The sequence below is a fragment of the Myotis myotis genome, unplaced genomic scaffold (genome assembly GCF_014108235.1).
Source record: "Myotis myotis isolate mMyoMyo1 unplaced genomic scaffold, mMyoMyo1.p scaffold_m19_p_2, whole genome shotgun sequence".
Lineage (NCBI taxonomy): Eukaryota > Metazoa > Chordata > Mammalia > Chiroptera > Vespertilionidae > Myotis > Myotis myotis.
Window position 1 is genome coordinate 177634978 of NW_023416324.1, and position 14102 is coordinate 177649079.

General features: G+C 40.5%; 1 protein-coding gene across 1 annotated transcript in view; it reads left to right on the forward strand.

The window, feature by feature from the left end:
• The window catches only part of CCDC39 (coiled-coil domain containing 39), a 54871-nt gene extending 45196 nt beyond the window's left edge, over positions 1-9675 (forward strand). The window contains exons 14-20 of the mRNA XM_036352206.1: positions 1509-1632; positions 5579-5738; positions 6158-6264; positions 6957-7097; positions 7244-7420; positions 7563-7642; positions 9188-9675. Coding sequence (XP_036208099.1) covers positions 1509-1632; positions 5579-5738; positions 6158-6264; positions 6957-7097; positions 7244-7420; positions 7563-7642; positions 9188-9338 — 940 coding nt within the window. The 3' untranslated portion in view covers positions 9339-9675. The remainder of the gene's footprint in view (positions 1-1508; positions 1633-5578; positions 5739-6157; positions 6265-6956; positions 7098-7243; positions 7421-7562; positions 7643-9187) is intronic.
• Positions 9676-14102: the final 4427 nt, after the last annotated feature.

Here is a 14102-nt window from a genome sequence, read left to right on the forward strand (position 1 = left end):
CCGGTGCTGGGAGGCATATTACTCTTTTACTATATAGGACAGAGGCCTGGTGCATGGGTGGGGGCTGGCTGGTTTGCCCTGAAGGGTTTCCTGGATCAGGGTAAGGGTCTCCACTGGGGTGCCTGGCCAGCCTGGATGAAGGGATGATGGCTGTTTGCAGCTGGTCACACCCCCTTCAGGGTGGGGGTCCCCACTGGGGTGCCTGGCCAGCCTGGATGAGGGGATGATGGATTTTTGCAGCTGGTCACACACCTTTCAGGGTGGGGGTCCCCACTGGGGTGCCTGGCCAGTCTGGGTGAGGGGCTGAGGGCTGTTTTCAGGCTGGTGGGTGACTGAAGCTCCCAACCGTTCCTTTTTTTCTTTTTTCTTTTTTTTAATTCTGGCCCAGCTTTAGCTCTGGCTTCAGCTCTGAGGCCTCTGCTGCTGAAAGCAGGTATCTGGTTTGTTTGGGTTCTATAATCGAAACACTGTATCAACTGCAGCTCTGAGATTCCGGCCGGCCAGCTGAAAGTGGGTTTCTGGGGTTTTGTTTAGCTTCTATATTTGTTACAATGTTTCAAACTGCAAGCTCAGAGGCCGGCAAGGCAGGAAGGGAACGTTGGAGTCCTCCGTCACTGAAGCAAGCAAGCCTCATGGTAGCTTCCAGCTGCCTGGCTGCCGGCCGCCATCTTGACTGGCAGTTAATTTGCATATCGCCCTGATTAGCCAATGGGAAGGGTAGCGGTCATACACTAATTACCATGTTTCTCTTTTATTAGATAGGATAAAGGATGAATAAATATTTTCTGATGAAACAAGAGTAATACCTAAAAATAAGCAAAACTGTAACTTCTGATATTAATGTTTTACCATCAATTTTCTTTAGGAGTAGGAAAACTGCATATTTCCTTTCAGCATGGTTGGGTGGCCACTTTCATGTGGTTGTAGTAGGCAAATGTGTACCCTCCATGCATATATGAATGTTATTAGTATTGTTATAAGTTAAAAATATTTCATAAAATGTAAATTTACTGGAATAAAAGGAAAAATTTAACCAGCAGATTTAGGAATCTAAAACATGGATTTCTAATATTTCTGCAAGCTTTGTCAGGAGGGACACTAACTATCCTAGACTATCTTAAATTTTTTTTTTTTTGGTAAAAAACACATAAAACTTAGCATCTTAACCATATTTCAACACAGAGCTCAGTAATGTTAAATATATTCACATTGTTGTGCAGCAGATCTTCAGAACTTTTTCATCTTGTAAAACTGAAACTATATCCATTAAGCATTAACTTCCCATTTACCCCTCCACTCTGCTAGCATCCACGAAACTGTGGCACTTATCTTTCAAATAGGGTAAAATCTGAGACCCTTCACACTGAATTATAAAACTGAAAAGTGAAAACATTTAATCTGAGTACAGTAGTAATCCAAATACAGCTGTCTTCCATGAGAACACTATAGTTCTTTTAAAAATAGTATTTGTTTTCCAGTGTTTAATTTTTCTTTTCTTTCCATATTAGTGCTGAGTTTCATGAGCGGCTAAGTAAAATTGATAAACTGAAGAATAGATATGAAATTCTTACTGTTGTTATGCTGCCTCCTGAAGGAGAAGAGGAGAAAACACAGGCCTATTATGTAATAAAGGTAAGCGTGATCAATTTATTGTTGTGATAGAAAGAAGTATCCTTTCTTTGTTAACAACCAAAATGGCATTTTTTCCCCATGAAATTTCAAATTTCATAGCAGTCTAGGAACCATTGCACTTAATTAGGGCCATAAAGCATTAGTTGCTAATTGAAATACTGAAGCTCTATTAGTTTTATACTACTCCAGTCCATGAGTCAAAGAGTTCTAGAATACTGTTTGACACTTTTTTTTTTTTTTTGCATCTTTGCATCCTGTCGTTTCCCCTCATTTATTTAAAATTCTTAATTTTTTTACCCTAAAATCTACCATCACTCCTCTAGACCTTACTATCGCCTGGAGTTACACCACTTCTGAAATCTTATACCCCAATTTACCATTGCAGCCCTGGTATGGCAGAGATCCAGAGAGTAAGAGGGGCTGTCCCTTCATATTATTAGGTGGGGGACAAATGAACAGGTGAATCTGCTGTTCTGATGGTTGAGAGTTGTCTGCTAGCTTATTCCCATTTTTCTTTGTGTAGCATCCTTACATGTTTTATGCATAACACTTCACATGTACCGGATGTGTAAAAATGAAACATTTCTTTATAACTATACTCAATGTGTCTTATGTTGAGAAAAATTATCAATTGCCTGAAAATGGGAAAAGCAGTCTGTAGGTGTGCAGTGATGCCACTACGTGGCAATACCAGACTTGGCATTTTCTAGCGGGCCCTCCAGGGTTATTTGATTCTGTAGGAAGGTACACCTTCAACAGATTTTTATTGACAAATCTACTTTATAACTCTGTAGGGACAGATGTTAACTTGTAGAAAACTGAGAGTTGTCCACCATGCAAATGAATCTTGGCTAGTAGAAATACAACTGATTAAACTCTATAGGAAAGATAACCCAAGCATTATATTTTGTTGCCCTAAAGGGTATAGTTTCATATATAGGCAAATTTATTTCAGCATTTGTGTATATTAAAGCTGTTCAACTTCTCCCTTTGAATTTATCTAATATCTTACGGGTTCTTTCATTAATGAGTTGAATAAAATCTTTGACATGTTCATTTTATATTTGAGAATTTAACATTTTGAAAATACTTTAGCAGTTTACTACTGTAAAAAACTTGAACTTGCCAATTAGAACTGTCACTTTTGTTTTGGAAGTGGTAGATATAGGAATGTTAACTTAGTCAAATCAAGATTCTCTTCCTTCCTTATATCCTTCAGGTTGATCTTTCCTGATGGGCACATATACATACGTTTACAGCACTGATGGAAGAGGAATTTGGTCACAATGCTTACCACTGTTCTGTGTCCTGCGTGGTGTATTGCAAGGGTACGCATGGCTTTGAGCCAAATGCTGCCCAACATTTGTGCGGTACACATAATACATCACCTCATTCAATTATAGTCTTGTCTATGGCTGCATTCAAACTACAATAGCAGTGTATTAAGTACAAGTAGTTTTGACAGAGATGTAATGGTCCATAAAGCCTAAAATATGTACTGTCTCACCCAGGATATGCAGTTTGCTGAGCCCTTGTATTAGTTTGCTAGAGTTGCCATAACAAGTATGACAAAGGCAGTTTTTATGGTCTCCAGTTTTGAGGCTAGAAGTCTGAAATAAAGATACCAATATGGTTGGGGCCTTCTAAGGGCTGAGGGAGAATGTTTACACGTCTGCTGGCTATCTTTGGTGTTCCTTGGCTTCTGGAAGCATCACCATGATCTCTGTCTTCATTTTCACATGGTGTCCTCTCGTCAGTCTTCCCTAAGAATGTCTGTATCTGTGTCCAAATACCTCATTTTTATTAGGACACCAATCCTATGAATTAGGGACCACCTTTATGACCTCATGGTAACCTGACTACATTTGCAAAGACCCTATTTTTCCTAAATAAGGTCACATTTTTAAGTACTGGAGGTTAGGACTTCAAATCTGTTTTAGGGGAAACAAGTCAATCCATTGCCCTTATTTTCGGTCCTGCAGTAGGTTCTTGTCTATGGGGCACACATGGTTTTGCTCTTCCTTTTACCCACCCTGGCACATTATAGTATCTGACTCTTAAGAGCTAGAGTGAAAAGTATGATCAGTAACCAATGAAGGACTAGCATTTTTCAAATCTCATATTTAAGTTCCTCTTAGTCTTTTTGTAAGTCAGTTCAATTCTGACAATTTAATGAAACTGTCCAGTAAAATTAGGAAAATGTTAAAAATGTTGACATAAATGCATAAATAAAAATTTCTTCCAAATATCAGCTTTTCCAATCCAGGATAAAAGATATACATTAGATAAGCTTGATTTAGAGGCAAATGGGATCAGAGTTTTAGAAGTTTAAGTTTATGTGGAATTAAATCAGAAATCTGTATAAATGAACAAATTCAACCCCTTCATTTGACAAATAAACTGAACTCAAGAGAAGGGAATTATTTAATGTTATTCAGCTCACTAGTAGGACATTTGCAACTAAATTCTAGCTGTTTTGATTTGTTCTAGCTCTCACACTACACTGTATTTTGAATGAATCATTGCCAATTCTAGACTTGATTTAAAGGAACTAGCTATAATTTATCTAAAAACTTTATTTTTTTGCTAAGCTTTTTGACTATGTACTACTTGCTATTATTTTTCATTATGAACTATTTTATTATGTACTAATATGTAGTTATACATATTTTGGTAGCATAATAAAACAAATATCGGAGAAAACATTAAAAATTGAAACATTACCAAATATTTTTTTCCAATGACCATCTTCTGGTTTAAATACACACACCTAGGGATTGAGTAAATTAACCATTTTTTACTAAGAATGGGTTTGAGTACTTTTAAATATATATACATGCCCTGGTACCCCTTACCTGGAGCAGTTCTTTTGGAATTATTAGGGTACAGCTCTAGAGAGCCTGGCCGTGACAGAGGTACGATGGAAAAAGTCACTGAATATGTCCACTCACTGAGGAATTTCTGGTTTCCAGCAATTAGTAAACTTCATTTTCTCTACCCACATTTATCACAATTATCTTTCTCTAATGAAAAAAATTAAAATGTGGTAAAATACATAAAACTTTCCATTTAACAATTTTAAGTGTACAGTGGTATTATATTCACATTGTTGTGCAACTAACACCATTACCAATCTCCAGACTGTTTTCACCTTCTAAAACTGAAACTGTACTCACATAATAGTAATTCCCCATTTCCCCCTACACCAAACCCTGGCATTCACCATTCTACTCTAAGTTTCCATGAATTTGACTACTCTAGGTACTTCATGTAAGTGGAATCATGCAATGTAATATTTTTCCTTTTGAAAATACGGAACACTTCACAAATTTGAATGTCATTCTTGGCGTAGGTGCCATTCTAACCTCTATACTATAGTGTTTCAAATTAAGTTTGTGCTACTAAAATGAATACTTTCTCTAACTTTAACATTACTAACTGCTCAAAAATGTTGAAATACTATTTCTATTAACACATATAACTACAACTGGCTTGGGAATGACAAGCATTTACTTTTCTGGGTGTGCCCTGTCTCACCTCTTTTTTACTCCCCTCTATGATATAAAAGGAGAAAGTGTTCCTAAGTTTCTTTTAGGCCAGAAATATATTCTATTTAATATCTACTTTGAAACCTCCTTCTAGTTAACTCTTTCCCTTCCCAGTGAAGTTTATACCTGCTTGACATTTTGGTAATTTTTGTTGGTGAGTTTAATGTAAGCTTTGGTTAGTTACTGTGTTTCCATTACTGTTTTGTATCCTATGTGCTATATTTTATAGGCCTTGAGGATTTGCTCTTCTGTAAATTAAATGAAAGAAATAAATGGTGCTTTATATGGACCTCAAGGCAAATTGGTATTGTTGTGAGTTAACTATGATCTGTCCTAAAAACAGTCCTTCTCCCCCCTGAGAAATACTATTATTTAGTCTTTCTATTCTGTTTTTACAGGCTGCTCAAGAAAAAGAAGAACTTCAAAAGGAAGGTGACAGTTTGGATGCTAAGATCAACAAAGCTGAAAAAGAAATCTGTGCTCTAGAAAACACCTTACAAGTGCTGAACAGTTGTAACAACAATTTCAAACAATCTTTTAAAAAAGTGACACCATCCAGTATGTAGGAGTTAACATTTTAATGAATATATGCAATGAGAACTGTAGTTACTTGTCTTTTAGAAAGGAACACAGCAATGGCAAACAAAAGTGAACTTGTTTGATTGAGTCAGAAAAACCACCCCCTTTTAAAATAAGTGCTAAAGTGTTATTTCCATTATTACTAGTAGTTCTAATGATACAACATATCACTTCTCTAGGGGATTAATTTCAAATCCACAGAAAATAGCACATTAGCTTCCCTGTGTTGACTAAACAAGAGTGGCTGCTACATATGCCCATACTGTTTTTCAACAAGTAGACATAGGAATTTAACCTTTCATAAGAAGAAATGTTAGAAATTTAATATATGTAAGATTTTAAGATTGATTTCTACAGAACATCTTAAAAATTTAAACTACAAATTGCCTAAATTTTAGGTGATGAGTATGGACTAAAAATCCAACTAGAAGAACAGAAAAGAGTTGCTGATGAAAAATACAGATACAAACAAAGACAAATTAGAGAACTACAGGAAGACATCCAGGTAATTCTACAGGCTTTAGTCATAAGCCCTTAGTAGAAATAAACTAATATTATGTCTATTTTCTTATCCCATAATTTTTTTTAGAAAAATAGATGAGATGTCTCATTAAAATGAGGAAAAAAGTGATTAAAAGCATTAAAATAGCTAAAATCCCAGTGTTAAACACAGGATGGACTCTGAATCATCACTTGTTAGTTGTTGAATCATTCATTGCTAGTTAATTATGATCTATTCCTCTATCTTTTATTTAATGTACTCTTATTTTCATTTAATTCCTTAAAGATTGTTTCATAAAACAAAAATTCAAAAGATAAAAATAATCTAGTACACAGAAGGTGCTAAAGCACATTACTGAAAGAGAAAACAATGTGCTTGGTAAGCAGGCTCTACATACAATTCAGATTTTTTTTTTTTCTAATAAAGTTGAAGGAATAGATGAATTGTGAATCTCTGAAAACTGCATGCATGTTTTCAATAGTTATTAAATTATTTATTTTTCCAAGTGCCATAAAAATACTTTCCAGTAGAATTACATACAAAATTTAATTCTAAAGTCATTATATATGTTATTTACCAGAATATGCTATATACAAAAGTAAATGAATCAAGATTAAATGAATATTTGACAAATAGCAAGTTATGTTACTTTTGATTCTAATTAATAAATATTTTAATAATTTCTTTTTTTGCAGACCATGGAAAATACTTTAGAAATTATAGAACATTTAACACATAATGGCAAAGAAAAATTATCAGAGAAGCAGGCTTATTCACTTCAACTAAGTAAAGAAATTGAGGAGCAGAAGCCAAAATTAGAGAGAGTAACTAAACAGGTATTGATATTTTAAAAAAAAATCTGACCTGTCATATTTACATTTTTTTGAAGTTCCAAATGGTAAACCCAAATCCTTTCATCCATGAAAAAACATTAAGTTCTGGAAACAGGTTTAAGTAATAATTGACTACTGTTGACCAACAGTGTGCAAAACTCATCAAAGAGATCCGTCTTTTGAAAGAAACAAAAGAGGAAACACTAGAAGAAGGAGACATCAAACTTCGCGAACTGAAACAGTTTCACCAGGTCATTGATGGAATGCTAGCTGATGTCACAGCAAATGCCGAGATCCACGTTGTCCTTCAAGCATACTTTCAACAGGTAGTCACTGTTCCTTCTAGTTAGAAGTGTTTCTTAAACACTTCATGAAAATAATTTATGGCATTTATCAGAGTGAAATCTAATCACAAATATTCTTCTAAAACGCAGTGGTACTAATGACTGCTATTCAATGTACTTTCAGAAAGGTCTGGAACTCCCTACAGCTAGTACCAAACACGGGTGGCAGAGATCTCCTTCACAGGCTTCACTGTTGTCACTAAGGTAAGTGGAAGGTTAAACCACCACGTCCTCAAAGCTCACGCTGCTACCCTCCGTGCACCCAGCCACTCCCACATTGCCATAGCGGTTGGATCTGCCAGTGCTCTCCTCCTCACCCACCTTCCGAGGTCAGTGTCACAGATGCAGACACAGCCAGCAGAGCAACTTGCTTTCCAACCTCTTTCCTTTATTGCACAGAGTGCTTTGTGACTACCAGCTATTTCAGTAGGGTAGAGCAGGGTGAAATTTTAGAGGTTACATCTAGCATGACCAACCCTGACGGAGGGAGGATTTTTAACCGTAAAAGGGCAACTTAGATGTAGAGATATTAAGTATATTATTAAAACCACACTGCAAAATTTTAAATACTCAGGATTTGATTTGTGTTGATTTAATTTGCTAAACAGGAAATTACTCTTTACTTTCAGTTTAGTGTTATCTAGAATTCTATCATCAGGGATGTTCAATCAACACTCTTATGCTTTGCTGACAAAATAAAAATTAACAATGATCCTAACTTTTAAATTTCCAATCTCCTACCTTCAGCAGCCACTTAGTTTTCATTAGTCCATGTAGGGATTTCACAAAGACAAGGGAATGTCCTAAAAGGTGGGGTTTAAATAAAAAGAACTGTTTTTACATAAACATGGTGGGCAGCCACTTGAACATCCCTATACTGTCATAAAACATTATATATATATGTATATATATAATTTCTCACCTGAGGGTATCTTTATTGATTTGAGAAGAAGAGAAATGACTAGATGCCTCTTGCAACCTAGGTATGTGCCCTGACCAGGAATCAAGCATGCCACCTCTTGGTGTATGAGACACTTTAACTAACTAAGTTACCCAGCCACGTGCATGTAATTTACAATTATATACAAAAATATATTTTGTAAATTCTCACCAGAGGATATTTTTTACAGATTTTTTAGAGTGGAAGGGAGGGAGGTGAGAGAGACACACTGATCAGTTGCCTCCTGCACGTGCCCCAACCAGGGCCAGGGATCGAAACTGTAACCTAGGTATGTGCCCTTGACCAGGAATCAAATCTGAGACCCTTCAGTGTACAGGCCGGTGACCACTAAGCCACATCCGTCAGAGCTATATTTTTAAACTTAGCATTTCAGAACTATGTAGCTAGTAATGATTTTCAAATGATCCCACCAGGACACTCACTTTCTTCTCTTATATAACCTATCATTTACTCACTTTGCCCATATGCCCATGCCTTTTTGTTACCTTTTGTTTAATGAATTCTGCAAATCTTTAAGTTAATTATAGTTGAAAACATTTTTCTTTATTAATTATATTTGTTAAACTATTTTTTTTAGTGGTTTGAAACTATTATGTTCATTACCTTTTCCTTAAAAAAACTAATTTTTTGATATTAAAGGTCATGCTTTAAAATTTATTATTAATACTATTAAAACTTTTTGCTCTCTTTAGTTGTGTGGTTATGGTATCTTTCACTATTAATGAGGGGGTCTTTATTAAAGTATAAATTTTGAATTAAATTTACAATAATTTTGTAATTTCTTCTAGGTCATCTAGGAGTTCTGCTTCTCAGACTTCGCTGAACATATTAGAGCTAACCTTCCCACTCTCTTCTTCACCATCTGGCAGCACTTTTAGGTTAACTAGTTCTAGCAGTAGTAGTTCCAGTAATGATAAAAACAAAAAGAGCAGCAAGTAAACATTTTAATCTCCCTTGAACAAACTATAAACAAAATAACCCAAATTTCACTTTTAAAATAGTAAATTTCACTTTATACTTTTGGGTGCTGTATAATGATATAGAGTGCTATTGAAATAGTGTGGAAAATGAAATGACCAGACAAGTTTTATCAGTGAAAAATGGTAAAGCCGAAGAAATGTTTAACTTTCTTATCCTTTTCTTATTATCTTCTTCACATATTATACCTGATTTTAACAAGGGTACATATTACACAAGTGTAGGGAAAACTGTGTTTTCCACTGTTATTTTTATGTCTGTTATAACAGAAAATAGTTGACTTTATTATTTCACACTAGCCATGCAACTATGTTCACTTAGAATCTTTTAGGAAGATATGTTTAAAGATGAAGACTTCTAACACTACTAAAATTTTCACTTATCCTAAAAGATCCTGAAATTAAGTTTTCTTTATTCAAAGGAATATACTTCCCAGACTTTTGGGGAGAAATGTTAGTTTATTCTTTGAAATAATTTAAAAAATGTTAGCCAAAATATAGCATTACCCTCACCCCTCCACCGAGAAAGCAATTGCTAGGAAAGAGAAACAATGCATATCACTAAAAATGCAGCTCAAATTTTTAAGAATTTAAATGTAAGAATTCTTAAATTTTTAAGAATTTAAATTTAAGAATCAGTCTACTTTGATCTTGAAAGAAGTCAAACACATTAATAATTTTTCTCTCAAGATAGACAACCAAGCATAAAGAACAAGAGTGTACTTTCAAAATTTTCTTGAATTAATAAACAATATAAAGTAAATATTTGTAATTGTCATTGTTTAGAACTGTCATTGAAAGGCAGTAGTGATATTAAATGTTTGGCTGAAACATTGTTCTAAAGTGTGAGATTTTATTTAATAAGACCTAAAAACTGATTAATCTTATAGTCACTTTGTTCTTATTCTCTGCCTTATATTACTTTGTAAGTAAGTTACTTGGAACTTGAAATATTACACACTGTTCTATGAAGGCAGGGATTGTATCTTACTAGCTCTGTGACCTTGGAAAAGATAGTTCTCTATGCTTCTTTCATTTGTAATATAGGGACAGTAATAGTTACCTACATAAAACATTTACCAAAATAACGGAATATATACAAAATGCACATAGCATGACATAGGAACTGCACAGTGACTTCTATCCATTGAGTTACCACCCAGATCCTAGCACAGTATTTGTGGAATGGTTAGGCTCTACATTTAACTGTGAGAGTAACAGTTCCAACTTCAGTGTAGTAATGCTAAATGACGAGACAAGGGATTAACCCCATTATCTCCTCATCTGGAATTATCTTAACATTCACCTATTGTAAGAAAGTCAACTATCATTTATTATGGAAACCAAGATACAGCCTGTGTACGTATAAACTATAGACATGAGGTTATGGCAAAAAACTGAAGATATCATTAGGGATTCTTGACAAGTGTATCCACAATATTTTTTACTATGATGGGTTTCCTGAGCACATCCTTAGAAAATGGAGTGTGTACTCTGCTTAAGTATACTATGTCCAAGGAAAGCAGCTCTGGAGAAGATGGACTTTCTAAATCCAGGCAGGCTATTGTACAAGGTACTAACACTGATTTTTTTTTTTTTGGTACCTAAATGTTAGCTTAAGCCACAAAAATGCTTTGGAAAATTACAGTGCTTGTTGATGGTGATGCTCAAGACAATCTACACTAATGAAAGACAAAGATGCTAATTGACCATACCTTTGCCACACCCATCAGCCAATCAGAAGAGTATGCAAATTAACCCAACAAAGATGGCCGTTAAATTTGCATACTGCAGGCAGGACGAGGCAGTGCCATCTGCCGCCTACCCCAACCCCGGGATCAGGCCTGCTGTGTGCAACCCAGGGAGACGGGGCAGGCACCGAGGGATTGGGCCTGCCATCTGCCACACAGGGAGCGGGCCTAAGCCAGCAGGTGGTTATCTCCTGAGGGGTTCCAGACTGCGAGAGGGCACAGGTCGGGCTGAGGAACACCCCCACCCCCGCCAGTGCACAAATTTTTGTGCACTGGGCCTCTAGTTTTATATAAAAATTTGTGCACTCGGGGGGAAGGGGTCCCTCAGCTCGGCCTGTGCCCTCTCGCAGTCTGGGACCCCTCGGGAGATAACGACCTGCTGTCTTAGGCCCGCTCCCGGGGGCAGAGTGCAGGCCCAATTCCTAGGTGCAGCCCCTGGTCGGGCTCAGAGCAGGGCCGATTGGGGAGTTGGAGCGCCGACCCTTGTCATGCACAGAGCAGGGCGGATCGGGAGGTTGCGATGCCACCCTCAGTCACGCTCAGGGTAGGGCCGATTGGGGGGTTGGGGCACAGCCCGCTGTCACACTCAAGGCAGGATCAATAGGGAGGTTGTGGCGCCACCCCCTGTCACACACAGAGCAGGGTTGATCAGGGGGTTGTGGTGCCACCCCTGTCACATACAGAGCCGGCCAATCCGGGGGTTGGGGCGCTGCCCCCTGTCACGCACAGAGCAGAGTCCATCAGGGGGGTTGGGGCTCCGTACCCTGTCACGCACAGAGCAGGGCCCATCAGGGGGTTGAGGAGCTCCCTCCTGTCACTCACAGAAGAGGGCCGATAGGGGAGTTGGGGCACTGCCCTGTCACACACAGAGCAGGGTGGATCAGGGGGTTGGGGCGCCACCACTGTCACACTCAGGGCAGGGCCGATGGTGAGGTTATGGCTCTACCCCGTCACACAGAGAGCAGGGCCCGTAGCGCGGGGGGGGGGGGGGGGGGGGTGCAGGGGGCACGGTTCGGGCACCGTACCCTGTCACACACAGAGCAGGGCCGATCAGGGGGTTGGGGCGCCGCACCCTACCACACACAGAGCCACAGGGCGATCAGGGGGTTGGGTAGCTCCCCCCTATCAGGCACAGAGCAGGGCCTATCAGGGGGTTGGGGCGCCTTCCCCTGTCACGAATAGAGCAGGGCGGATAGGGAGGTTGTGGCCCCGCCCCCTGTCACACACAGAGCCGCATGGCGATCAGGGGGTTTGGGCGCTGCCCCGTCACGCTGATCCCGGTGCTGGGAGGCATATTACCCTTTTACTATATAGGACAGAGGCCTGGTGCACGGGTTGGGGCCAGCTGGTTTGCCCTGAAGGGTGTCCTTGATCAGGGCGGGGGTCCCCACTGGGGTGCCTGGCCAGCCTGGATGAGAGGATGATGGCTGTTTGCAGCTGGTCACACCCCCTTCAGGGTGGGGGTCCCCACTGGGGTGCCTGGACAGCCTGGATGAGGGGATGATGGCTGTTTGCAGCTGGTCACACCCCCTTCAGGGTGGGGGTCCCCAATGGGGTGCTTGACCAGTCTGGGTGAGGGGCTGAGGGCCGTTTTCAGGCTGGCGGGTGACTAAAGCTCCCAACCACTCCTTTATTTCTTTTTTTTATTCTGGGCCAGCTTTAGCTCTGAGGCTTGGCTCCAGCTCTGAGACCTCTGCTGCTGAAAGCAGGTATCTGGTTTGTTTGGGTTCTATAATTGTAACACTGTTGCGGTCCTGCTCACTCCAGCTCCGAGATCCCAGCTGGCTGAAAACAGGGATCTGCATTTGTTCTATAATTGAAACAATGTTGCTGTCCTGCTGTCTGAAAGCTGGTTTCTGGGGTTTTGTTTAGCTTCTATATTTGTAACACTGTTTCTTAAACTGCAAGCTCAGAGGCCGGCAGCAGCAGGCGGGCAACATCACTGGCCTCCTCTGTCACTGAAGCAAGCAAGCCTCCTGTTTGCTTCAAGCTGCCTGGCTGCTGGCCGCCATCTTGGTTGGCAGTTAATTTGCATATCGCCCTGATTAGCCAATGGGAAGGGTATCGGAGGTACAGCTAATTACCATGTTTCTCTTTTATTAGATAGGACTAGAGGCCTGGTGCACAAAAATTTGTGCACTTGGGGGGGAGTGGGGGTCCCTCAGCCTGGCTTGTGCCCTCTCGCAGTCTGGGACCCCTTGGGAGATAACTCCCTGCTGGCTTAGGCCTGCTCCTGGGTGGCAGAGGGCAGGCCCAATCCCTAGGTGCAGCCTCTGGTCGGGCTCAGAGCAGGGCCGATTGGGGAGTTGGGTCGCCGCTCCCTGTCAGGCACAGAGCAGGGCGGATTGGGAGGTTGCGATGCCACCCTCAGTCACGCTCAGGATAGGGCCGATTGGGGGGTTGGGGCACCGGCCCGTCACACTCAAGGCAGGGTCAATGGAGAGGTTGTGACGCCACCTGTCATGCACAGAGCAGGGCTCATCAGGGGGTTGGGGCGCTGCCCTGTCATGCACAGAGCAGGGCCCATCAGGGGGGTTGGGGCTCTGTACCTTGTCACGCACAGAGCAGGGCCCATCAGGGGGGTTGGGGCTCTGTACCCTTTCACGCACAGAGCGGGGCCCATCAGGGGTTTGAGGAGCTCCCCCCGTCACTCATGGAGTAGGGCCGGTAGGAGAGTTGTGACACTGCCCCGTCACACACAGAACAGGGTGGATAGGGAGGTTGTGGCCCCGCCCTCTATCACACACAGAGCTGCAGGGCGATCAGGGGGTTTGGGCGCTGCCCCGTCACACTAATTCTGGTGCCACAAGGCCTTATGGCTCCGCTGATCCCGGTGCTGGGAGGCATATTACCCTTTTACTATATAGGATAGAGGCCTGGTACACGGGTGGGGCCGGCTGGTTTTCCCTGAAGGGTGTCCTGGATCAGGGTGGGGGTCCCCACTAGGGTGCCTGGCGTCTGGGTGAGGGGCTGAG